Source organism: Electrophorus electricus, chromosome 11, assembly GCF_013358815.1.
Source record: "Electrophorus electricus isolate fEleEle1 chromosome 11, fEleEle1.pri, whole genome shotgun sequence".
Classification (NCBI taxonomy): Eukaryota; Metazoa; Chordata; class Actinopteri; order Gymnotiformes; family Gymnotidae; genus Electrophorus; species Electrophorus electricus.
The window spans coordinates 4,380,001-4,407,500 of record NC_049545.1 but is presented as its reverse complement, the minus strand read 5'-3'; the positions used below and the strand labels follow the sequence as shown (position 1 = coordinate 4,407,500).

At 47.9% G+C, this 27,500-nt stretch overlaps 1 protein-coding gene across 3 annotated transcripts in view; it reads left to right on the top strand.

The window, feature by feature from the left end:
• Nucleotides 1-27,500, top strand: part of LOC113584197 (inositol polyphosphate-5-phosphatase A) — a 106,378-nt gene that overhangs the window by 15,748 nt on the left and 63,130 nt on the right. For 2 of the 3 annotated variants that reach the window (XM_035531373.1, XM_035531374.1), the window contains exons 2-4: nucleotides 9,375-9,416; nucleotides 19,679-19,779; nucleotides 20,895-20,982. In XM_035531373.1, the coding sequence (XP_035387266.1) occupies nucleotides 9,375-9,416; nucleotides 19,679-19,779; nucleotides 20,895-20,982 (231 nt within the window). Of the gene's footprint in view, nucleotides 1-9,374; nucleotides 9,417-19,444; nucleotides 19,560-19,678; nucleotides 19,780-20,894; nucleotides 20,983-27,500 lie in introns of those variants that run through there. The other variant, XM_035531375.1, reaches the window with a different exon arrangement.

The following is a 27,500-nucleotide window of genomic DNA, read 5'->3' as shown; positions in this document are numbered from 1 at the left end:
GCACTCTCTCTCTCTCACATTTCTGAAGGAGACCACATTCATCCCCAGTCCCTTTTCACACTGTGTGAGGCTGTGTGTTGGGTTCTCAGCTTGGGGGGATAGCGCAGCTTTTAAATGTAAATCAGCTGGCCCGAGCCTCTTTCCGCTGGGCCGGTGAATAACGCCTGTTCAGCCTGCTGTCCCCTTATTAGTCACTTAGTTAACTTCTTAAGTTACCTCAAGGTCATTACCCACGGCTGTCTGGGTTTCTGCGAACGGCCACAGATTGTAGCACGCAGTCTGGATTTTAAAGGGTAGATTTTCTTAAAAAGCTGTTTCCGTTTTTTTTCCTTTTTCTTTTTCCTCGAGGAACGTCAACATGTGTGATCTTATCAGGGTACTGGGAGTTCTGCTGGCTACTAGCTATGGAGGAGAAGGCTTGGTCAAGTTTAGAAAGCACGACAATCGGCTGCAAGTTGTTTATATTGCGACATGCAAAATAGTTTGAGGCTTTATGCAAAGAAAACTGAGAGAAGGAGAATGAAGACGTGCCATTCCAGCTCCACGGTTTTCCTCTGAACGTTAATGGAAAGGTCGTGTGTGACGGGGCTGCTTCATGGCATACTGGAAATGGCTGTGGTACAGAGATGCCCCTCTGCGTCTCCAGCGTCAGTCACTTTCATGGTAATATATGAAATGATTTCTTCTGTAAAGCCTCTTTAAAGCTTGTGAAATGTCGAACTCTGTAAAGGATAAATTATAACTGCAGTTTCCCACATTACAGGAGAAGAAAAAAGAAAACATCACACGTTCTGTTAACCTCCGTGTCTAGATCGGTCAGACCTTTGGTGTCTGAACAGAACAGACTGTCTCACTTTTCTTTGGTGTCTTCTTGAAGGAAGCAGCTGGGAACAGCTGCAGTGCTGATCAGATGTGTGAATCTGAGCGTCGCCGCCATCTCTCCTCACTGCAGCTCACAAGGGCCTCAGAGGGCCTCTGTTTAAGGAGAAACCAAGGTTTGTCCCTGACCCAGAGTTGGACACCCATGTCAGGCCAACCTGACGGGTCCCAGACGGGTCTGCTGGGCTCTGCCGAGTCTCTCGTGCACCAGTAGGGCCCCAGTGCAGCAGTAAATGATGTCCAAAGCTGGAGAAATTGTTGTTTTGTTTTTTTTTACTTTCAGCCGACTACGAATTTTCATGAGAGAGAACATAAGAGAATGAGATCCCTCCCTCCCCCAAACACGCACATTTCTACTTAGGTTTTAGTATCATGTGTCTCATAAGAAGGGTCATGACCAGGGGACTCAGGTGATTACAATGCCCCTGAGCGCCTGTGGAGTGGAGGAGCTCGATGGCTTTATTCTCCCTGTGAATGTTTCACAAGAGGTGTGCGTGGCCCGGGCCGCGTGTGTCGGTGGGTGAGCGCTAATGGGCTGCTGCTTTGTCCTGATCTGCCTGTGCTGGTGTTCCTTCACTGGGATTTCCTGCCTCCAGCTTCCTTATCTGCTTTGCCCAAGGACGACTTTCTTCAGCCTGCAGCATCTTCTCAAAACTGTGCGTGCATGCGTGTGTGTGCGCGCATCTTGGAAGAAAGAGTCTGAGTGAGTTAATGAGGCTCATACAGTTGCTCTGTGGCATTGAGTGGGGACCCGTCAGTGTGAGGCCTACCAGGAAGAAGGCAGCAGACTTGCGCTTGAAGTGGGACTCCCTTCCCCTGACTCAGGTGTTCCTGGGAAGCCTGGACTCACTGGTGTATAAAACATTTTGACTTCGCAGACTCTGGCTCATTCATTTTGCAGACGTGTGCCTGCCTTAGCAGTGAGTTGACATCGTTGAAGGATAATTGCTCATCAATGGAAAATTGAGCACTGAGTTAATTCACTGCTAAGCACCTCCATGGAAGCTTGCCATATGTGGTGGCCCCTTTTCCAGAGATCCGTGAGGCTGTGCTCCGTCATTATCCAGCCTGAATGTCGGAGCGGATAACAGGGATGGGGCTTTGGGGCTTTTAAACCCGAAACTATAAACGAGAAAATTTGCTGTCGTATTATTCTGTGCTGTCAATGCTAATAATCCATCTATATGTGAGAGGACACATTACTCCATTTTGTAGATCTCACGCCCATCCTCCTGAAGCAATGCTGGCAGCCTCGCCACACTGAAGTGGTCGTCAGCGCACAGGCCTCGGCTGTGATGCTCTGCGCATCTGCTGGGCTTGTTTAGCATGCAGGAAAACCAGGAGGAAGCGGTCAGGCGTGCCCGTCTCTCTGATGCTGCGGCTTCGTCCCCAGCTGCCGCTCTGATTTCGTTATGGCAGGATTGCTTGTTTGCCTGTTTTCCATGCGCGTTGCTGCAGGCACTTCGTGCCCCCCCCCCCCCACCCCTAACGCGGGCGTGCCCGCACACATGCACGCCCCTGCTGCTCGGGAGCCGGGGAGAGGGGGCGCAGATGCCGCACCGCTGGCAGTCACAACCGTTCTGAAGTCTGAAGCGTCTCTCTCCCAGAGGGGGCTGCTCTGTCAGATCTGGTGCCTGTGTGTGTGTTTTTTTTTCCAGCTACCCGAACATGTGTGGAGCAGGGTTGTGGCAAGTAGGCCCACCGACTGTCCTGTTTTACTGTGAGGCCATGAAACGTTATGAACCTCGAGACTGTCCGACGTAGCCATGCGTCGGTGCAGATCTCGGGATGCTAGTTTTCACGGTGGTATCCCCCTTTTTCGGGCTGTGCAGGATAATGGAGGCAGGCCAGTACCCTGATGTATCCACACTGTCACTATGTGTGTGTGTGTGTGTGTGTGTTTGTGTGCGCTGGTGAGTAGAGGTGGGTTTACTTTTCCATGCTCTGTGCCTGAGGAGCAAACCTCAATTAGGCTAAGTGTGTTTTCATATCCTGTACTAATGACACTGAGCTTGGTGTATTGATAGCAGGTATGTTTATGGGGGGGGGAAATCACACCTGCTGATCTTGCTCTGACGTTCTTGCTCTCTGGAGGAGCGAGTAAAGGTCCGCTGATTAATTTGAGCTGTCCTCACAATCTCCGTGGTTTTGGCCTAATTAGTTCTATAATGAGTGACCCTTGATGAGAATTACATAACGGCCTGACTGTCTGAAGAAGGCCAGCGGCTCTGCTCCTCCTCCTCCTCCTCCTCCTCCTCCTCCTCCTCCTCCAGTGCGTCCGTCCTTCCTCACACAGACCTGCTGCACACTCTGCTGAGAGGCTCCATAACAAGCCAAACAAGGAAAGGCACCAGTCACCAGTTCTTCAGTGCTTGCTTGCGTGCTCTCTCTCTCTCTCTCTCTCTCTCTCTCTCTCTCTCTCTCCCCCTCTCCTTACCCCCACCCCTCTGTCAGGCCCATTTAAAGCTCTCGGTCGTTGCTCTGCCAGTATTTTTAGTGGGTTGCTTCTCCCCAGACACCTGTAGCATGACCTCCTTTCCCTCTGGCCTCACTCTGTGAGTAGGCTGGCTGCCTGTACAGATCTGAGCGCAGATTATCTGATGTACACTGCTGATCTGAACACAATTCTCTGCCATGCTCTACAGATCTGAATGCAGTTTTCTACCATAAACTGCAATAAGGTCTGTAGCATATCTGACAAATGCTACATATTTGCCATATGCTACATACCTGAAGGCATCTAATCTGACAAGTGATAATGTAATGACATTTAATAGCCTCTTTTGTAGCATGTATTATTTGCACATGATTTTCTTTAATATTCAAATTAATTTTCTACACTTTTGAATTTGAATAATAAAACCCACTTCCACAGAGCCAAGGTGGGCTGTGTATTGCTGATGGCTTTGTTTTGAGACAGGCTGTGACTAGTGTGTGTTTACCGTGTGGTCTTTGGCTTTCACCTTGAAAACTTTGCTGTTTCCTCAGTGCGAGAATCTTTCTGGCCATATTGTCGTTCTCCTATTGGGCGCTTTTTCTGACAGCTTCCTTAGAGAACTGACCATAGATGTGTGTGACAGTGTGTGAGTGCGTGAGTCACCGTTGTCTAGCTGTCAGACCTCTTATGTCATGTATGTAGTGATGGCGTGCTCTGTCTGTTACTGGTGAGTGATGGGCTGGCCAGTGCACGCTGTCTTTCTCTGTCTATCTGTGGTCCCTCCAGCTGTCTCTTTACGTGCTTACATGTAAGGAGCCAGCTGGAGACAGCTCCTTGCATCTCTCTCTCTCTCTCTCTCTCTCTCTCCTCTCTCTCTCTCTCTCTCTCTCTGCTATATTCCTTTTGTTGTTGCCCTTCGGTTCGTGTGTGTCTCTCTTCCACTCCCCACTTACACACAGCTCTTCTGGGGTTGCCTCAGTCCTACAGTAACCAGGCAACAGTAAACAGCTGCTGAGATTGCTGGAAAGTGATGGAGAACTACCCGCTGCTTGTTTAAAGCACCGCGTGTGTGTGTGTGAGTGAGTCTAAATTAGTAGACATTGTGTTAATGAGTGAGGAGGCCTCTGCAGTTTTTACCATCCAATTCCTTAATGGGAACAGGCCAACACTGAAATGGAGGATGAATGTAAAGTGCTAACTGAGCTGTGGTGTCCTTCATTGATGAGGCTGTGAAGACTCTCCCTCTCACACCCCCTGGCTTCTGGGCTGCTGCCGTTCACCCCTCTGTGCAGGGTAACTCCTGCTTTATGATCATATGAGGGTTTTGTTTGAATCATTAAAGAAAGGCCTACAAATCATACATGCGAGTAGCCTGGAACCAAAGTGAAACTTACCTTTAACAGAGTCATGTGGTCTGAGCTCTGGGCAAACTGTATTCTACATTAAACAAGCCTTATTACACTCATCCCTTACAGAACCTTGCGTGCTTGGAAGTCTCACGCTAACACATCTGTTTTTGGAATCAAGCTTGATTTGAACAAATCGGGATTCTTGAAAGGAACTGTAAACAAGTTGCTGGTTAAATTTAGGTAACCTTTTATGTCATACTGCATATTTGGCCATATAATAAAAAAAAAAAAAAGAAACATGAGGGAAATGAACACAAGTCCACAGCAGTCCTGTGGATGTTAATACAGTGAGACAGGCTTGACCAACATGACCTGCAGCTAGGTCCTGTTATCATTCATCTGCAGATTGTGAACTGAAAGAAACTGAAACCATCTGAAACCTTTCCAGGAAACATTGACGGAGTGATTCTTGCTTTTGTTATAACCTGATTATACTATTCAGCCGTGACATTACTGGCGCCGGATACAGAGACAGTTGAGTTGGGCGTGCGGTCAGACGAGATTCACCTTTGGGTCTTCCTCTTTTCCCATCACCATGCACTGTCATTTTTAACAGACTACCATTGACTGGAAGTAATGGAGCATGTTGTTTTCAGTGAAACAGTCACCGTGGAAACAGCGGTGCCAACGCTAGTGTTGTCTTTGGGGAAGCGGCTCACGCTAACGCTTTGATCCTGCACCCTGCTGGATGGTAGGCTGGCTTCATCCACTCGGCTGGTTAGTTCCCACGGCGACCGAGGTGGAGCTGGCCCAGAATGCTTGAGAGCGTTGGGAATAATTTTCCTGCAATGCAGAGCTCAGCCAGGGAGTGCACGGGGGGTGATTAGGACGTGTCGCTTTTGAAGTGAGCGTGTCACTCCTCAGTAGACCTGACACTTCCAGGGCAAGTGATTGTGTGCTCAACAGTAGCGGCAGCTCACGTAAAGGGTGTGCAGCTAGTTGCCTCTCAGCACAGAGACCTCTCAAAGCATCTGTGACAAGTTGCCTCTCAGTGCAGATCTCAAAGCATCCGCGGCAGTGATGTGAGCAGTGATTCCTGCATGTCTGGACCAGAAGCCTATCCTGCACAGAGAGATCCTAGTAAAGACCATGCAGGGGAATCTCTAACGTCCCAATGCTCTCCCCTCTCACATCTGCTGGGAGGGACCACACCATCTCCTCAACCATCTCCTCAGCAGATGTGGGGAACATATCTACCCTCAAGCAGTGAATATCCAGAGCAGCTCCAAACCAATTTACACACACACACACACACACACACACACACACACACACACACACACACACACACACACACACACACACACTGGCACTCGTGCTCTCTCTCTCTCTCTCTCTCTCTCTCTCTCTCTTTCGCTCTCTCTCTCTCTCTCTCTCTCTCTCTCTCTCTCTCTCTCTCTCTCTCTCTCTCTCTCTCATTCTGCATCTTGCAGGATAAAGTTAGCAGACCTAAATTGTTACAGTACCAGTAATCAGTTTGTATTGTTTTATTTTAGCACTTGTCTACATCAGCTGTGTCACTCAAAAATGTATAAACCACTGCTTATGTCTGCCAGCAGAGTAGCATAGAGTGCATTTCTCTTTCTCTCGCGCTCTCTCTCTCTCTCTCTCTCTCTCTCTCTCTGTGTGTGAGTGCTGTAAATGACTCTGGCTTGTTTGGTAAGTGTAAGTTGTTCTATTGATTCATCTTAGAGTGCTCGAGACTCATTTTCGAGTGCTTCCTGAAGACATGCTCTCCACTGTCGGTGGAGGTTCTTGGGCTCAGATCGAGTTCAGTCTTGAGTTCCCTGCGGTGCGGAAAACTGGGCCAGATGGATGGAAGCAAGACGGTGTGACGTGCTGGCAGCAGTACTGAGGGAGTCCTGCACGAGTCGCTGTGCTAATTTTAACCTGCCTTTAGTGGAGCCCTGTCTCTAATTAGCAGCAAATTAACTTGCGCTCAGAGCAACGGGGCAGGCCTGATTTCAGAGGGGTCTCCGGAGGGAGGGAGGCCTACTTCCGCCCCTCTCCCAAGGCACCTTCACTGGTCCTGTACGCTGGCCTGTGGGAGGTCCCTGGTGTTGAATGCCCACAACTCCCACCTGCTCTCTCTGACCATATCTGGTCAGGCTGCTTGGACAGGGGCAGTTGTGTCCTCCCTGGCTTGGGTGTGAATCACATTTAATGCTTTTAGCTCCCATGTGCAAAATAATAGGATTTATTTTAGTGTACGGACGCTCATGAATGATTTTTTTTTTTTCATGTTTTGTCTCTTACATAAGAGGAAAAGGAAGATTCAGTTCTGCAGTATCTGCATGTAGCGTTTTTAACGAACATCTGCATGCTCATTTTTAATGAACGTCTCTTATTGATGCCAGATGGTCATTATTTGTTAGAAACCTAAATTCAGATTCAGAATGGCCACCCCTAGCACCCTCCTATAAAAGTGATATTAACAAAAACCAAAAACATTATTGTTTTGCATATGTATGTAAATTTTTGGACACAGAGTGATCGTGATATCATCTCGCAATTTTCCTATCGGTTTATCCACTTATAGTTTAGGATTTGTTTGTCAGTTTAGCATACCCCATGGGACTGAAATGCAGATTATTTGGTTTGGCACATGTTTCTTAGGTCCCGTGCTGGGATTAATGGCCCAGCCGTGGCGTTAATGCCGTGTTGGTGGGTGTTTTGTGCTGCCTCTTAGGCCAGAGACCTTTTTTCTTCTTATTTGGGCTTCTAGCTGCAGTGAGCCAACCATCTTGGGACCTGTTCTATGGAGCTTTTGTGGGAAGTTGTATCTGATTATATAAGTGTGCAGTTTTAGGTGTTAGGTGGCACTTTGGGTCTCTAGGCTGGAGAAACAGAAAAGCACTTTAAGGTCAGCAAACGTTTGCATGATGAGTCTGTGACAGATGTGACGTTCTAGTTATGTACTCTTTTGAAGTGTGAGACATACAAAAAGCATCACTAGGGACTGGTTCCCTATTCAGGCTTCCTGATGATATTGAATCTTAAGTTGCAGTTGCATTATTACTGTTTCTAGGGTGTGCTTTTGTGTCAAACACCATGGGAAATCACATGAGGTTGTGTGTGTTTTTTTTCACATGTATTTGCTGTGAGAAGCAGAGCTGTGTTTGGGCTGCTCTGTTTTGGTCGTGCGCACTGCGGGTTTTCAGCTGCAGCCAAACCCCAGTTCAAGGCGGAATTCTTGGAAAGAGACACGCGTGTTCCTCAGTCTTCAGAAGAGTTTCAATGCTGGTGTGGATGTCTGAAACACACTCAGCCACTGCGCGTGCTCCTGACTCTAAACCACTCACTCGTCCTCATGTGGTGTCCAGATAACCAAACGTACTGAGGGTGCACCAAACGTACTGAGGATGTCAGAAATAATGATCTCACTTCAAACAGTTTGGCGACAGGCAGACATATGCCAGGGCTTCAGTATTGTCTTGTCTCTTCCTCAGAGCAGACATGCATGGGACCCAGACAAGGTACAGGTGCAACACCAATGCCATTTGTGTCTTAGTTTGTCTTAAACTACTGTCCATATTTAGTGCATATCCAAGTTTAACTCTCTCCATGACCCTGACTAATAACAAGGTTCAGTACTGATGTCCTTATATAGCCCTGCGGTCTGCAGAGTGTGTGCAAGTGTGTGTTTTTGGTGTGTGTGTGTGTGTGTGTGGGGTGTGTGTGTGTTTGTAAGGAGTTCTGCAGGCACTCATGGGAACCGGCTTTTCTTCTCTTCCACTATTCTGTCCGTCTTTGCCAGTGTTTGCTGCTCCGTGTTTAGCGTTCCCTCCTGGAAACGGGCGTCCAGATCAGGCCAGAGTCTTGAGCGGAGTAACACGGCAGCTTACGCACTATTAATACCTTAGCTCAGGCTGCATGGGACTCTGCAGCAGATCGAAAAGCACCCGTTTTAGTTTTGGAGCTGGTTGCTATGGGAACGGTCCTGGAGTTTTATGCATGTTGGGAAGTGATGGTTTGAGTTACTCAGGAGCAAGGAACCAAAGGAGCACTGAGTCATAAGGAACCATCAGTAGGGTATCAGCAGAGAGGTGTGAACAGCCCAAGCCTTGGGGCCCTGTCTGCTGCATCCTGTATTGTACATTTACAGTGCTGCACGTCATCAGTTAAGCAGCCCACAAGGCCCTGCACACTCCAAGGCTGGCGGGCCTGCCACTTTTTACTGCAGGTTTCCATCCCAGTGGCATGATTGCGTTCACAGACATGCACGATACCGGTACACGCAGAGATTTACGCTGCATTCGCCTCCCACTTTATAAGACACACCCTCCTTGAACCTGCGCACGCTGGCGTTTTATTGGCTATGCCTTTCCTATAGGTGCATTATGGGTGCGGGTTTACAGGTTATAGCCCACCCACTACTGTTTATTACTGGTCAGGTTCTAGCCACAGGATTCTGCACACCTACCATGTCTCTCTAATAAAGACATGTCTCTAAGAGCCCAAGTAGTTAGTGTATACGACGAGACCCGCTGCCTGTTCCTGCACATTTGTTACTGTACGTGTTGGAGTGTGTTCTGTTCCTGCAGTGTGTCGTGCACGCCGCTGCACCATGTGGCTGGCCACGGTGCTGCGCTGGCGTGCGCCATCTAGTACCCATCATCGCTTACCCCCTTTTTGTTCTCTCGTTGCAGCCCGTCAACCTGCAGAAGACCTGGCTACGGGAGTTCTACCAGGTGAGTGTGCACCCTGTCCGAGCTACGGTGATTAGAAAGAGGAGGGCTTCGGGAGGGGCGGGGTCGGGCTTCGGGAGGGGCGGGGGCGGGCTTCGGGAGGGGGCGGGGTCAAACTCCGTTCGGCACGGCAGAGCTGATCCATGCAGCAGGAGCAGTGTGTGCACTGCGTTCATCTAACTGGCCTGGTGCAGGTTCCTCGCTCAAATTCCTGTGCTGCTCTCACCTTGCACCTCTCTATGTGTCATCACACCTACTTCTGTATCTTACCTTCTGATCTGACAGCAAGTGTCAGACAAACCACAGCTTTTTCCACTGCGTGTGTGTATGCACGCGCTTGTGTATGTGTGAGCATGTCTGTACGTGTGTGTGTGTGTGTGTGTGTGTGTATGAATGTCATGAGAGTGTAATTATGTTGTAATTTGCAAAAGGAATGAAACAGTTAAGGAGCTTATTTATTAGAGGTGTGAAATATTTAACTACATAAAAGTTTGCATGGAAAATATAGCATAATTTTTTGCCAGTTCATAATGGTACAAACTTATGCTGTATTTTATTAACATTTACATTTTGATAAAATAAATCATTTTCATTTACATTTGCTCCCGGTGATATCATTCATTGTCACAATCTCACTCATTTATGTCAATATTAACCCTTCAGATGCATTCCGACCTCTTCCGCCGACCTCTGACCTCGGGAACTAAATTCCCGGCTATATGCAATTTTTTACATCTTAATGCACATAAGACTGAATTTTTGATTATAGGTAATAAATCTGTCATCTCTTCATTTTTCATTTCTATACTGGTTGTGGTTGACACTCCAGTTCATTTACACCTCTAGGTTACATTACTGTAATTCTCTTTTCTATGGTTTACCCTCTAAATCTCTGCGCCCTTCAGCGTACGCAACACGTTGCAGCTAGAGTCTTGGTCTCCACTAAGAAATCTGCACATAGTACGCTGGTTACCTAGTGTTAAACACGTCCGTTATAACAGTCTCCTAATACCTTTTAAAGCACTTCGTTGCATTACGTCCTTATATGTTACAGAATTGCTCCATCCGTACATTCTGTTTCGCACAGTAAGGTCCTCTGATACAGGTGTCTCCACCGTGGGTGTCGGGCTTAAAGTTCTTCTGTCTAGAACTCCCTTCCTAAGCCTGTTTGGTCTCTCTTCTCTCTGTGTTTCATCATCTACTGCCACTCCTGACCTGATGTTTGTTTGGCTTATTCTCTATTCTGGTCTTTTCTGTTTTTGCTTACTTTCTTATATAGTGCGAAAGGCACTATATAAATCAAACCTAATAATAATAATAATAATAATAATTAATAATCTTTGTTTCTGTGCATGCTAACCATTCTTCCAAGTACACCAGCAGAGCAGTAGTCCAGCAGGCCAGATTTCGATATCTAGACAGACATGCGCACACACACACACACACACACACACACACACACACACACACACACACACACACACACACAGACCTGCTTCCAGACCTGTGCTTGCCTTGGTAAATACCAAATTCACCAAGGACCTGGGAGAGTTTGGGAAAGCAGTTCATTTGTATTTTATGAAAAACAGCAGCTTTCCAATCGGCAACCCCAGCCCGCACGTTATTTACCTAACAAACACAGAATCAAATGGGCCTCTCCCTCACCCTGCCACATCACCACGCACGGTGCCGCTTCTGTTCGGTTCTGTTGTCTCTTCTCTGCCCAGCCACCCTTTGACCTTTTCTTCCAGGAACACTGCAATACTAAGAGTGTTCAATATTATACTCACCTACCTCATGATCTGCGTTATGTAATTGTGCCTAGAGTCTGCCTAGAGTCTCTACGTTTGCCTTCGCTGGCTGTACGTCAGATACCACAACAGGACTGCAGGAGGTGGTGACCTCGGTGACCTCCAGCTTGCGTGTATGCGTGTAGCATCTGAGAGCAGACCATCTGGGCACAGGAGCAGGCAAACATGACCACTGCCTTTCACCTGCTCTCCAGGACTGGGTTGTCCAGGTGCTGTCTACTTCCCAAAGAGACGGAGAAGCCAGTGGGAGAGAGGCAGGGAGAGAGAGAGGCAGGGAGGGAGGGAGAGAGAGACACACACACAGAGAGAGAGAGAGAGAGGCAGGGAGGGAGGGAGAGACACACACACAGAGAGAGAGAGAGAGGCAGGGAGGGAGGGAGAGACACACACACAGAGGGAGAGAGAGAGGCAGGGAGGGAGGGAGAGAGAGACACACACACAGAGGGAGAGAGAGAGGCAGGGAGGGAGGGAGAGAGAGACACACACACAGAGGGAGAGAGAGAGGCAGGGAGGGAGGGAGAGAGAGACACACACACAGAGGGAGAGAGAGAGGCAGGGAGGGAGGGAGAGAGAGACACACACACAGAGGGAGAGAGAGAGGCAGGGAGGGAGGGAGAGAGAGACACACACACAGAGGGAGAGAGAGAGGCAGGGAGGGAGGGAGAGAGAGACACACACACAGAGGGAGAGAGAGAGGGGGGGGGAAGGGAGGGAGACACTTTCCTGGAAGTACGGCAGCTCCTGTTTAATTAAAGTGAGAGATTAGATGCAGCCTGCACCTCTTCATCTCTCTGCTTGCCATCTGCTACTGACCTGTCTAAAGTATGTATGTGTGTGTGTGTGTGTGTGTGTGTGTGTATGTGTGTGTGTGTGTGTGTGTGTGTGTGTATGTGTGTATGTGTGTATGTGTGTATGTGTGTATGTGTGTATGTGTGTGTGTGTGTGTGTGTGTGTGTGTGTGTGTGTGTGTGTGTGTATGTGTGTGTATGTGTGTGTATGTGTGTGTATGTGTGTGTATGTGTGTGTATGTGTGTGTATGTGTGTGTGTGTGCACTCTTTTTTTATTTTTTTTTTTGTGATGTGTGAATCTGATTTTAAGCAAATCTTTGTCCCAGAGTGCATGCAGTTAGCAGCCCTACCCAAGCTGATGCACAGGCTGACATTTGAGTGAGAATGGAGGGACACACCAGGGGCAGCGAGGGGCCAGATGGGAGAGATTTTCATCACCACAAATGTAGGTCTGGGTTCATTCAGTCTTACACAATATGGAAACAGTTTTTGTTTACTTTGGGCCAAGCCATTCAGTCTTCTACAGGCACCATCTGCCTCTCGCTCTGTGCGTGTGTGCGTGTGTGCGTGCGTGCGTGCGGGGAGGTTGTAAGTTACTGAAAATTGACCATTTCTTCATTTCCCCAGTGAGAAAAATAAACAAGACTCCTCTTGACTCCAACTGACACCAGTGAGCACACACACACACACACAATAATGACCTAGTTACTAGTTACCATATGTCTGCCTTCATATGAAACACCCAATCCGCACCCAGGGATGCTGATTAAAGTAGGCTTAGGTTAAAGTAGTCTTAGATTAAAGTAGGCTTTAATGTAGCATCACAGTACCCAGCACAACATGGGTGGTTTGGGAAGGGTGAACCCAGGGAGGGTCTGCAGCTTAGCTTGGCAACAGACCAACCAATATTCACCAACACAAATACTGACTCAACTTGCCCATACCTACAGCTAGCCCTGTTTTGGAATATTTGGGCCTACCCAGGTGAACTGGTTTATGCTGGAGTCACTCTCCAGCATGACACCTGGAGGGTGAACATGCTGGAGTCACTCTGCAGTGTGACACCTGGAGGGTGAGCATGCTGGAGTCACTCTGACTCTCGTAAAGAAGCGGGCATTTAAACAGCATGTGGACCTGTAAGGATGTAGATATTACGCTTATTCAAATGACTAATATGTTTTTCTTATTAACATGTAAGCCTATGTAAGTCCTTCCCAAACCCTAGTGTGGTGCTTGGGCCCAGAGTGCCAGAGCTCCAGCTGGTCTTGATAGTCCAGGTCTCTGGAGGTCCACGTTCATAAGTTGTTTTGTTGTTTTTCCATCATAGGAACAAATAGCAAATGCTGTGCATAATCTGTTGGACTCAGTTGTGTTTATTCAAACAGTTCCTACTGGACAGACCTGTTACTGAGAGGGAGACCCGAGTATGCAGGAATGTCTAGCAGCTGCGTTTCTCACACACTGCCCTGGATGAGTTATCTGAGGGGAGCAGGAAAAGCCCGCTAGTCATTCTTGTCTTATGACCGTGTGTGTGTGTGTGTGTGTGTGTGTGTGTGTGTGTGTAAGAGATCAGGGAAGGCCTGTAAGTGCTTGCCAGACCTCACAAGTATGACGTCATGGAAATCTCCCCCCCCCCCCCCCCCCCCCCCCCCCCGCCCTGTTTTTCTCTATCTCTCGCTCGCTCGCTCTCTCTTGCTTTGCGCGCTCTCTCTCTCTCTCACACTCACACTCTCACTCTCACTCTCACTCACACTCACTCTCTCCCTCTCTGTGTAATGACAACACCCGGCTGCCTGGCAGAACTCCTGAACTGTGAACTGGTTACAAGGACATGCTTGGACAGATAAACACAGACAAGGTCACACAGATACAGATCATCTGCCCGGATGAACAGGAAATAAAATGTATCTGGGATTACACTTTATTTTGATGGTCCCCTAGATTATGTACAGCTAACAAGCGATTGGTTGAAACGAACATAACTGTCAGCATGGTTAAGACTGGAGTTAGCTTTAGCGTTAAGGTTGGGCATCTTGATCACTTTTCCAGCAACATGCTGAAACTCTGAAGCACTTTCTCCCTTTAAAACAGACAGCTCTGTCCTGAGAGAGAAGGCCAAGGACTAAGTCATCACGTAGTCCAAGTCTGTGGGCCAAAAAGGACGATTGTCTATAAAATAAATCCCCCCCCATAAGCACAAGATTTGGTTTGCAACACACAAATATAACGCATGCATAAAATAATAACAAGCTATATTAACTGTTACTGTAAAAAAAAAAAAAAAACTGAAAAAAGGATAAATGGCCATTACTCATTTAGTAGTGTGTTGGTTCTACATGTGCAAAAGTGCAAAACGTAATTTTCTGTAGACATTAAAAGAAATCAGCTGCCGTGAACCTTTGCCGGTCATTCCGTGTTTGCGTCCAAACCCAGTTTCCAGTCTGTAATGGGGCCTGCTGTCCACCGACTCCACCTCAGTAACAGTGTGCGTACAGACAGGGGGGCATTCACCCAGAGTCAGGAGCCATGTCCTTCAGACCTTCAGAGCCAAGCAACCACCTCACCAGGAATCATTCACGGTGCACCAGGACTGGCCACTGGGAAGGGAGCTCTGATCGGCACTGAGAAGGAAACAGGCTACGCAGCCGGCAGTGCTCAGGCCAAACCCGAGAGGAGAGAAGAGCCACTTGGTGAATACTGTTAAATGTTTGGATTGTGTTAAAACTGATCGGAAGTCCTATGAACGGGAGTTTAGCGTGGGTGGAGCGTCTCATCGCTGGTCCCGTAGGTGGAGTCATGCAGGCGGGGCTTGGCTCCCACCGCCTCCCTGCTCCGCAGGCAGATGTTGACGGATCATACGTTCTCGGCCGTCCACAGTTTCTTCAGTGCGTTTATCGGGTTTAAGGCCTCTGGTCTTTAAAGTCATTGACTCCAAGGTCATGGGATCAATTCCCAGGCAGCACACAAGCTGTCATACTGATAAATATTTAATCAGCTCTGGACACGTGCTGTAAATGTAGTGTCTTCACTGGAAACTGAAGATGTTTCCTTTCAAAGTTTATGGCTTTTACAGGAAAGATAAAAGGTAGATAAAAGGGAAAAGCTGAAGAAAAAACGAAGGAGTAGTAAAATAATCTTCAGCTAATTTGTCAGATCTCTCAAGCCTTCCTTCAGTGTCTGCTCTTCTGCTCTCTTCTCCTCCTCTCTTTCTCTTTTTTTTGCTTCTGCCTCGTTTTATGTCTCTCCGAGTGTCCGCATCACCCCCCAAAAATGCAGCATGTTTTTCTGTTCCGCTGGCTTCATAGTCGTTGAAACTCTTGTTTTATGGAACTCGGCTCTTTCCTCCGCCAGCTGTGTTCCTACCACAGACCTGCAGGGTCCCGTCCTGGAGCCGTAGCGGAGGCCCAGAGCCTTAGTGTGTTGTGGGGAACAAATGACTCGTGACAAACGTGAGACGTTTTCACTGGAGGTTGCAATGGTTTATATCTCCCAGTATAACAGGACATCACGAGAAACTTGTGTTTTTCTGCAGGAGTCTCAGGTTTAGGGTGAATGTGCACCACTGTATTGAAACCCGGGGGTGGGGGTGGAGTGGAGACAGGGTCAGCCCGTCGGTTCATGCAGTGTGTCAAATCTAATATCTTTTTGATAATAATTTATATTATTATTATTCGGTTAACAATGCCGCTTTATGTTCTCCTGAGTGGCTCTGTGATCTCTGGCTGAGTTCCCAGTGATGCCGCCCCTCGCCAGGAGCCAGAGACTGCATAATCACACTGACACTCCGGGTGAGGTTGGGTGGTCCCTTGCTCTCCAGCCCACCCCCGACCGAGGCGCTGCGCAATCGGGTAAACCCGCGAGCTGACCCTCCCACTCCAGGCCTGGTGGTGTCATGTGATGGAGCACGGGGGTGGAGCATCGCGAGAGGCCAAGATGCTGCTGGTGTGTGATCTCATGGCTCACAGTTTTCTCCTTGTCCTGGGACAACTCGCGTGACTCCGCTGTATACGCGGGGGTCTTGTGGCTTGTACAGACCCCCTAACAATGTTCAGCATTCTCGGTAGAGCGGCGTCTCAAGTAAACAAAACGGCAGGGATGGCGGAAATGAAAACAAATAAAGGCGAGCGGTTGGAAGTGCACGCAAACGTAACCAAACAAATCCCCTCACCCGAGACATGTGCACAGGAGCGGCGTCGTCTGGGCGGGTCTTCCTCGTGAACAAATAAAAGGTGTTTTCACCATCGCATGGGGCATGCTGCTAATTCCGTGTTTTGGTTTAATGGATTTTATGGATTCTCATTTGACTGATAGTGTGGATTAAAACACAGCTGGGAGCCATGGCCCGATTCTACCTGGCAATATCTGTTATGATGAGATGTTGATGTCAATGTTTGTGCACACGCACACAGGCTGTCTTGTCTGTGTGCAAGAGTGCTCGGTCTTTTTATGGTCCTGTTATTTTTTATTATTTTCAAAATAATAGAATCATTTTACTGTCTGTTTGGAATGTACTGGGCTATTTCACATACAGTTGTTCTCTTTTGGCTGTAATGTTTTAAGCCCTGGTACTCCTAGGCTGAGTGGAAACGGTGGTTTGTATCTGGGATGTCCACTCTGAGCTGATTTATACGGGAAGGTGCCGAGTCCTTTACGGCCGCTAACTCGCGGTCAGTTTCCTGTGCCTGCCAGCGTAATCGGCAGGTCAGCAAGTATGCAGCAGACAGGGAATTGCATTGAGCACTTCTGTTTTTACTTTATGCACAAGGTCGTGATTTAAAGATACATTACAGATGTGTTTTCTCAATTATCCTACATTTAAAGTGTCCAGTGCTGTGGATGATGGAAGCCAACGGAGATCTAATTGATGCTTTTATTTTTGATTAGAAACATTTTGGGAAAAACACACACGCACAAACATCACCCTGCACCAGGGACCACCCTCACCTGCGGTAAAATAACTGATGTTTATATTGTGAAACTTGTTTTAAATATGTATCATTTATACAGTACATACGCACAATGTCAATATTTTCTGAATGAGGGGATATCAGCTGTGAGTTCTCTAGGCTTTTACTAACATTTAGGTTTCTAACATCTATGTTGCAATGTACATGTTTGCCCATTTAACAGGCGCCATATCCAGCACCAGAGTACACGGAGATCAGCGCGAGCTTCCGTGCACGAGGATGAGTATAAACATTTGGACACGCGCGGAGAAAACCCTCCTCTTTGACAAACTTTACCGCCATCCTGCATCCGTGATCTGCCTGCTTGTCATTATGCAATGGATTACTGTGAAAATCGCCCCCCCCAACACACGTACATTAGGTCCTGTCTCCACACACACACACACATACACACACGTACGTTAGGTCCTGTCTCCACACACACACACCACACACACGTACGTTAGGTCCTGTCTCCACACACACACACCACACACACGTACATTAGGTCCTGTCTCCACACACACACACACACACACACACACACACACACACACACACAGACCTTAGGTCCTGTCTCCACACACACACACGCCGTGCGCTACATCACTTACAGTTGTAACCAGCATTTTGAACTGGATGAATTCATGCAGATGCAGACTGAGTGCGTGTATATACAGACGGGTATGAAAATAAATACATAATAGAATATTCATACGTGTGTGTGTGCGTGTGTGTGTGTGAGTACAAAGGTATTCAGTCATTGGTAATACAGTATATAGGCAGGATTGAGCTGCTCATTTCAGAGTGCGTGTCTGTGAGCCCTGCAGCTGTTTTCCACCCGTGCACGAACGTTTCCAGATCTGCTTTTGCTTGTTGCCTTGCAAATATTGTAGTTGAAATCCTTTCCGTGACTTTGGCTTTTGACTGACTGTGGCCTCTGTTTCCTTACCGTCGCTCGACCTCCGCGGGCCCGTGTGAGGAGGAGGAGGCTTGTCTGCGTTTTCGTCGGCCTCCGTCTGAATTATTTACATTAGAGAAACAACAGCATTTACAGTAAACGTGGCGGCCCACACGAGGAGGAGGAGCACGTAGCTGTGTGTTGGTGTGTTTGTTTTTCCTATTAGCAGCAGGTGAGCTCAGCCTCCCAGGGGCCTGTGGCCAGAGGCCTGTTTATTGGCCTTGGCCTTCACGGCTGGACACGCAGGCTCCTGGCAAGAGATGCCCAGTCTGGCACTGCCGAGACAGTATTTCACACTACTTACTCTTTCCTCTATGCACTCGGTCCACGGCATATCTTGAATGTACACACACACACACACACACACACACACACACACACACACACACACATTAGTCTTAGAAGGGGGAAACATTTCAAAAGCTGCAGGGAGGTCACCTTACTGGTCCAGGCTGAAAGGTCTACTAATCTTACTGGGTTTGGAGTTCCTGTGGCAGGCCCTGCACAGGCCATCCTGCTAAGTGAAGCACCACAGGCTGATGGAAAATCCATAGTGTGATTGCTCTACATTACCTTTATTTGATTTGGCTTTTAGTGGGAATAATGCAAGTGGGTGGAGGGAGTAGGCCTAAAAGCCTGGGCCTGTCCTGGCCCCGGCGGACCCCCGGGGGACACAGTTCCTGGGTGACTGTGATCTATGGCTTGCCCAGCATCCAAAGGCCTGACCCATGAGTGGCTATGAGTGCTGTAATTCACTTCCGTATGGATTTTCCGATACGGGTCGACACCTCGTAACAGGCAGAACTCAGGGGCCCCCACAGTCACAAACATTTCAAGCTCAGACATGTAACTCTTTGCATGATCAAGGCCTCTCACTCCCTCAAAGGTTTGTTGCTTTTAGAGTTCTTTCTTTCTCTGCGTCCTGTCTACCTGTCTCCCTCTCTCTGTGTCCTGTATCTGTGTCTTGTCTCGCTCTCTTTCTTCTTCTCTCTCGTTATGAACCCTCAGAAACCTTTTCCACTCGGTCTGTCTGATTCTCAGTGAGACTCCGCACTCTCAGACCTCTGTGTGAGTGCAGTTCCTCCCTGATGAAGTTTGGCAGTTGTGTATCTGCGAGCACCCGTCTCCTAATGCCTGTCCGCAGTTCACGCTGTGGGTGTGGGTGGGTGGGAGTGGGTGTGGGTGGGTGGGTGGTGATGGATGGTGTTTGATGATTATTATCCAGGGTGGGAGCCAAGTGTCTGGGTCCTCTGCAGACACACACACACACACACACACACACACACACACACACACACACACACACATACACATACACATGCATCGCACACACTGGCCTGAGTGATGTTTTCCATGCATGTAGTAGCTAATGCATTGTTTCTCTTCCAGTGTATAAACTCCACATGCAGCTGAATGGCTCTGCATCCCGAGGGCTGGACACTCCCCTCATGTTGTCTCCTTTGCACCAAAGCTTTCTCAGACCTGCTCCATAAAGACAACCTTCTTATGGCCTCTGGTCACAGTTTGGTGGTCCGGGTGCTGTATGCCCCAGGCTGTTATTGCTGTTAGCTGGGAGTTGTGTCTGAGTTTGTCTGGGACTCAGGTCACCTTGGAGCAGTGTACAGATCTCCCTTTCCGGGTATAAAGTCAGAATGTAAAAATCCCGCAGCCTCTAAATGATTCTAAAACGTAATATGTGCCTCTGTTCCAACGAGCTTCTTTGATGAGGATGATGATTTTGTTGTGGTTGTTTTTCAGACGGTGCACACACACAAACCGCACTTTGTGGCGTTACACTGTCAAGAAGTGGGAGGGAAGAATTATGAAGAATCGATGACGCACGTGGACAGTTTCATCAAGTACGTGTTGCTCCGCCCCCTTTTGGCCCACCAGCCCAGAAACCGATGAATGGGAGTACCAGGTTCAGGGCAGCCGTAGCTTGATTGACAGCTCAACCAAGCTATTCAGTCTGGTGGGCTGGTGTTTCACTGTTTATGCCCTACATCTAAATTTCAGACTTGCCACAGCTAGCCCGGAAAGGAATGACTTTACGTAAGCTTTACTTAACTGCACATGTAAAGCTGGATTTACCAAGTGTTGATGTTGTAAGCTGAAAAAAAAAAAAAAAACGTTTTAAAATAATCAAGGCGATTTTTTTTAAAGGGTGCTTTTAAAATTGTTGACAGCAAAGCTCTGCGCCTGATTCAGAACACCTGTTGGATTCCTAAACCAGTCCTAATTTACTGATACTGTACACAATCTAAACTTGGACTGCCTTCCAGAGAACACTAGCAGAGCACACACGTCTTATCGCCACAGGGGTGTGCTGTTGGGCTACTCGGAGGGTAAATGACCCAGTACAACACAGGAGGCGAGCACTGCCCCAAAGAACTCCTCCATGGTTACCCGTTAATGCTCCGTCCTGTGAGGGGGCAAATCTATAACACTTATCGCTGACCATCACATGTTTGTGATCGAGCATTATCCGCAGAATTACCTAATGAGCATTTCCCCATTTTAGAGAGTTCACTGGCGCCCTCTGTTGGCCATGCGGGTATTGACTGGAACACTGTAGAGAGGGAGAAGTCTGAACTTAACCAAGGGCCCATTGCTTTTAAATGTGTGATCTTCACTGTAGCTCAGCCAGAGCACAGGAACATGAGCATTCAGGCCCACAATCTCACTGTGTAATAACAATTTGCTAGGTCAGAGGTAGCTCAGTGGTTAAAGTACTTTACTTATAATCAAAAGTTTGCTGCTTCAAGCCCCACCACTGCCAAGTTGCCACTGTTGGGCCCCTGAGCGAGGCCCTTAACCCTCCTCAATTGCTCAAGTTGTACTCTTACCATAATTGTAAGTTGCTTTGGGTAAAAGTGTCAGCTAAATGCTGGAAATGAAATTAGTCAGAGCACTTTCTGTTAGTTTAGCTAGCTTTGGTGGTCCATGACTGAAGCATGTTCCTTTCTCTTGCCAGAGAACTACTCTCCAGCGATGCTATGAAGGAGTACAGCAGAGCTCGGGTCTACCTCGATGAGAACTACAAGTCCCAGGAGCATTTCACAGTAAGAACTGGAGCCTGCTCCTACAATCTTCACAGCTCATTGGCCTTTAAGTATCTAGTAGTGTTCAGTGTGTAAGCATTGTTTTGAAATTTTTTTGTTTCTCTGTCTCTTTTGAAATGTCTTCTTTGTGACTCTTATTCCAAAATATTAAGAATGTATTCCTGGTCAATGAAAATCTTTTTTATGCAGGTACATATAGAAATAAATTGGCTTATCATTTATGCCAATAATACTGTAGCATTATGTTTTTGACTACATGATAAGTGGTCCTGATCCTTTGCGTCACATCAAATGAGCTTTCCCTCCACGCGATTTGGTTACACTGCTAGTAAGTTGATGGAGTTGCATACAATGTCCACAAGGTGGAAGCATACAGTTAATAATCAGTACAGCTTCTACAGCGATGTGTGAACACAACGGGTTAGGTTTAGGACTGCCATATTTTTTATATTATGTTTGGTTTTTGTTTGTTTGTTTAAAAAAACAAAAACAAAACAACTTCTACAAATTGTGATCTGAGCACACCAAACTAAATCAACTTCCCAATAGCACAGTTTTAAACGGGACCCTACTGGAAAAGAAAGATTATGACGAGATGTTTAAAATGAATATTAATTAGGAAAGTAGTATACGCTGCAAACGCACCCCCCTAAACTACCGTGAGTGCCAGCGGGCTGCAGCCGGCCGCCCGAGAGCTGGCGGTGGGTGCGCAGTCGCCTCCCTCCCTGCAAACTAAAGTTCAGCAGCAGCAAAGTTTCCAGTGCATCGCGCAGTCAATAAATCTCTTAATAGTCCAGTCATACCGGGCCTGTGCCATTTAGCTGCCACGTCGTGGCGTTTGTTTCCCCGGCCTTTCGATCTCTCGCTCCTGGGTAATTGTTTGTTGTCTGCTTCACCTGTCAATTTCCAGATAATGTGAGTGGAGCTGGGGCGGGCGGGGGATGAGCAGCAGGGCTTCCCTGAGTCCTCACGCTTCGGTAACCCGAAAGCCAAACCTTGGAGAGGGAAGAAGGCCAAAATTCCGTGATGGGACGCGTTTTGTTTACGACACGTACAAATGCGAATTGTTTTTGCATTTCTTTACTAAGGGATAGCACTAAGTGTTGGGAGCGTCCTCGTTTGTTAAGAACTTCCCAACAACCTCACATGATAGTTTAACAAGTTCTCCGTAGTTTGGAGCACACGAGTATACTCTGTTTCGGGGGTACGGAGTGGTGGGGAGCTAAATGGCAGCAGTTCCTTGTCCACCAGTGCTACTGGGAACGCCGGGAGCAGAGGGCAGCGTGAGATGGCGGTGGGTGGAGAGGGTTGGGGTGGAGGCAGCGTGGCGCTCTCTCCTACTGTTTTAATCCTGGTTAAGGTATACAGCAGGTAAAATGTCAATTAGGACGCCAGCCAGTCTGATCTGTCCGCTCCCCATGCACTTGTTCCACACTATTAATATTCATCATCCACCTCTGCCCCGGGGCCCCAAGGCTTCATGGGTAATGATGTGCACTAATGTCTGCCTCGTATCACGGCGGTGTGCACGTGCGTCTCCTGTCTGATGAGCAGTTCTGTGCGTTTAAACTGCATACAGACGTTGTTTCTCTGGTCCAGATGTGAGCCTCTTGGTCCTTTGCCTCTGCCAGATGTGCCACCTGTCCTGCTGCGTTCAGATGTTCTCTGTGGAAGTGATGGGAGACATAACCGATGATCAAATGTTCCTTTTGCTTTGGGCCTATCTGTACAGTCTTGGTGGTGAATGGTGCAGTGAAGCACCTCCGTCAACTACGCCTACACTGCAACCAAACGTGTCGAGCTTTTGTGTCTTTTAGAGCAGGCCCATAGCCTGCACCAACGTGTGTCTAGGTGGTAGTGTGCATCATTGAACACACACCAGCCCTCACCAATTGACTCCCACCGGCACCAGGCAGGGCTTGAGCTGGTGAGAGAGCAGCACCATTTAGTCCCCTGTCTCTCACTCGCTCGCTCATTCTCGATATCTCCCAGCAGTACAGTGGACATCCTGTACTTCTGGTGCATAGGGAGAATATTTCACCTTATTCCCCCATCATGCATGCTCGCGTGCGTGCGCGCACACACACACACATACACACACACACACACACACACACACACACACACACACTCCAATCCAACTTTCCTCTCTTCTCCAGGCACTGGCGAATGCATAACCAGGTTAAAATATTGCAGAGTGAAGCCACAGCCTCTAAAATGGTGCAGAGGACAGAGCGCACTGAGGCTATTTGAATGGAGGAGATGTCAGTGGAGCAATACAGCAGGAACATAACTCTCTCAGCCCATCAGTCATGCTCTCAGGAGTGCAAATACACACCACACGCATCCACTCACGCCGACCCCTGACACACACACACACTCCCACACCCCCACACACGCGCGTGCACACACATACACACTCTCCCTAGACATATGTTGAGCGACAATCGATGAGTCTGCCATCAGAAGTGAATTATTAAGGAGAGAAGGCAGGCCAGGGCGCACTGGGAACATTTGGGCTAAAATATATACACAATTAATGGATTGAACAGAGGGGCCAAAAAATGGATGCATTTATTATAGGGAGCCTAATCTGTGAATCTGAGTTCACCCTTTCCTATGTTCTGTGGCAGCTGTGTGCCCATAACACCCCCTTACGTGTGTTCAGTCTCTACCACACACACACACACACAGAGCTGTAGGCCTCATAAAAAGCAGCCTGATAAAGTGGTGTGTATGGTTGGATTAGTTTAGTGGGGGCCATCAGGATGCAGGGTGAGGAGTAAATCAGACGTATGCGTGTGTGTTGGCTTGTGTCCGGGCACGCGCGGGTGAGGTGTGTGTGTTTACGTGGTCGACTGGAGCAGATAATGATGTGATTGAAGTGTGGGGGGGGTTGGGCTGCAGCTTTGTGTACATTACGGCGCATGGCCCCGGCGCAGCAGCAGGAGCGGGTGGGCGGGCGTGGCCGTGGGCTACAGTGAAGGTGAGCCTGTCATATCGATCTTTTTAGTGCTAAAATATGAGCCACTTTACTCTGCTCCCCGGCCCAGTGATGGGAAAAATAATAACTCGGTCCCAAATTAAAAATATTGATCGCTGAGGAGGTGTTGAGAGCAAATAAACACCCACTGAAGGATTTCTCCACACCTCCCCCCATCTTTCTACGTCTCCGACCACACGCCCCCTCCCTGCTGTGCACACACGCAGGCCGTGGGGCTGACAGATGTGGACGTGTGGCTGGAGGGTAGCGTGCGTGTCTGCGGCCCGGCCCGACCCGGCAGCCGAGAGACCCGCGTCTAAGACTCCTTCGGCTTCCGATACAGTTTTGTTACAGTGGGTCATAAAATGTGTATAAAGAACAAAGAAATGCCATGAAGCACCAAGAAATATAACGAAAAGCCGTGTTTAAATGACTGCATGTCATCATAATTTACGATCATTTAGATTCTTGCAGACTATTTAACTGTGTGGTCAGTAACTGGTAGTTTTAAATTCCATGCCTGTATGGAAAGTACTACCTTGCTAGCAGTACTAGCAGTACAGATTTCTGAAGTTATCCAGGCCTACAGGAAGGCCGGTTTCTGTTGGCTGAATGTGGTGAGGGAGTGACTCTTCTTCCTGCCCCGCCCACTCATCTGGACACGACTAAACTCCTCCTCTCGCCCTTGTCCACGGCGACTTGCGGGGCTTTTATTCGTGCCTTTAGCTATGTGGGAGATGGTCCAGTTCTAGCTTTGGAGATGAGCGAACTGAAGCTGCTGCAGGAAACCAGTGGGTGGAGACGTGTGAGAACTTTAGGAGGTTGTAGACAGACCATGCAGCTGCGTTCTGGATGAGCTGAAGGGGTCCGACGGCCAGTTATACGCAGCCCCGTCCTGGAGCTGGGTCTGTGGTCTCCGTGCCACATGCCGACATCATGCAGACTTTTTTGCTTCATCCTCTTGTCTGATCGTGACTCAGCAATCCCGTGTGTGTGCCGCCAGCCCTTCGGACGTGTGAGAGAACAATTGCCACGAGGTTAATTTTATTGCAGGCTTCGTGCATTTGTGAGCAGGCAGGCGGAGCTGTCTGCCTGGCTCCTGAGGGATGGGCCTATTGCACTAGCCGGAACAGAAAAAGGGGAGGGAAGAGGCGGGGCCTAGTGCAGGCCCATCCCACTGAGACACGGCCACAAAGTTAATGAATAGATAGAAGATAAAGCAACCCATGGGAGAGAAGTAACATGAATAATATAATATGGTATAGATAAATATACCATGCCATTTGGTAACATGCCATTTCTGATTAGTGCTTTGATCATGTCAAAGGTTGTTAGATGCACTTTCAGCTTGATGTAGACTTTCTCTGGAGTAGGCAGGTCTGCAGCAGTAAGTCTCTGTCTGTCTTGCGCTTTGTCTATTTTCCCCCCTCTCTCTTTCCCCATCTATCAGTTGTCTGTTCCGCCCCGTCTGCCCCTCTGTGTCGCTCTCTTGGTAATCGGTCCAGTCCAGTGGTCCTACCAGTGTTGGCTTGCCAGTATTCGGTTACCGTGCAGCCAGAGCACTCCGTCAGTCCTGCATGACAAGTGCGGATGTGTGGAGAGATTCCAGATGTTCCGCTTCAGTTCCGGCCTCCATTTCTGGATCTATAAAGGAACATGATAACAGGAGCTTGTCTTGCCAAAAACCTCCAACAGAAACATTTCAGTGTGTTATATTTAGGGAAGCGCTGAAGTGTTGGTGTTTTAATTTTCCCATGGATATGTTTTGAACCTTTCACAGTTTTTCTTTATTCTCGTTCTTGTGGCTCTGCTGTCCCACAGTGAGGTGCTGAAGTCTTTAATACAGACGTTTAGTGGTGTTAACAGCTGGTCTCACTGTGTGGTTCTCTAAGCACTCTCATATACGTGCTGGTGGTGCTTGTGCATTTAAGGGTGTTTGCACGCTGCACCACTTTCAAGCACTTTAAACAGCAAAAAATGGCGGTGTGCTAAATAGAATCAACATAGTTGAAATTGGTATGGTATTTTTTTATTAATATGTAATAATATATTAATAATACTACATATTTTGGTCAGTATGTAAGTTAATTAAGTAATGTAAAAATATAACTCATCCATCTAGACTTTTACACAAGGTTGAATTTTTTCTCTCTCTCTCTCTCTCTCTCTCTCTCTCTCTCTCTCTCTCTCTCTCCCCCATGCCTTCAGGGCTGTATGTTTTCCCAAAGCGTATTGATTCGTGCTCCTCTTCATTTGCATGCCCGGGCAGATCCGCCTGACCCAGGCTCCCAGGCCTATTATATTCCCATTAGCTAATCTCTCTGCTTTGATTTCCATAATCTCTCTGCTATTGTAGCCTCTCACACTGCTGCTCTCTAGAGAAAAAGAGACTGGCTCCCAATGGGACTTTCCTAAAACACACACACACACACACACACACACACACACACACACACACACACAGAAGCCACAGGAGTCATAAAAAGCAGACTTATAAAACTGTTTACACCACATGCTTAACTTAACCTTATTTAAAACTATTTAAAATTGCATTTGCCCAATAACAATTCACTTGCGCCATTTTGCAGTATAGAAGAATGCTTTATATCATCAGATATATTTGTGCTCTCTTGGAAGGAATTCTGATCATGTTTCCATGGCTGAGATTTATCCTTTCAAGAGCATCATCCGACTCCCTCACTTTCTCTCTCTCTCTCTCTCTCTCTCTCTCTCTCTCTCTCTCTCTCTCTCTCTCTCTCACACACACACACACACACACACACACACACACACACACACACACACACACTCTCTCTCTCTCTTCAGGCACTCATCACATGAAGAGCTTGGCTGTGCCCAGCTCTTATCTCTCACCAGCTGTCAGCCGCATTGAGATTGAGGCTTTTGAATGGAACTGCACATCAGCCTGAAGGAGCTCGGCCTGTTGAACTCTCCGACACACTGCACACGCCACCTCTGCAGGCCGAGCCCAGACAGACTGATCAACTCACACCAGCTTTATAGGACACCCTGTCTGCTCAACTCACACCTGCTCTGTTGTAGAGCCTGTCTGTTAGCTCCAGTTTGTCTATTCCTGCTGTCAGTTTCTTCTAGTGACTGAAATTCTGTGATTTAATGTATACACATCTTCTATTCACCACACACACGCGTTCTAGGGTGTGTCGCTTGACACATTGCACTTTAGAGGTAGTTCATTTTGCTCAGTGTCCTTGGCAGGCCGGTGTGAGCGCCGAATGATAAAGGTGAGCGTTCGCTGTACACACGGACGCCTTTCAGCTGGGCCGCCCTCTAAAAGGCTCTTCTTAATTATCTCCATCTGCCTTTGCTTACCCTTCGTTCTGGACATCTCTGGGAGAGTGGCCTCCACCCCCAAAATAATATCAACACATGTATGCACAGAGACTGATGGCCACACACAAGGACATGTAGACACGCGCACACTTGCTCATCGTTATTTGGATTAAAGTACTTAAATGTTGTTCCTTATCCTTTGTCTTTGCGTTTGTCTCACGTT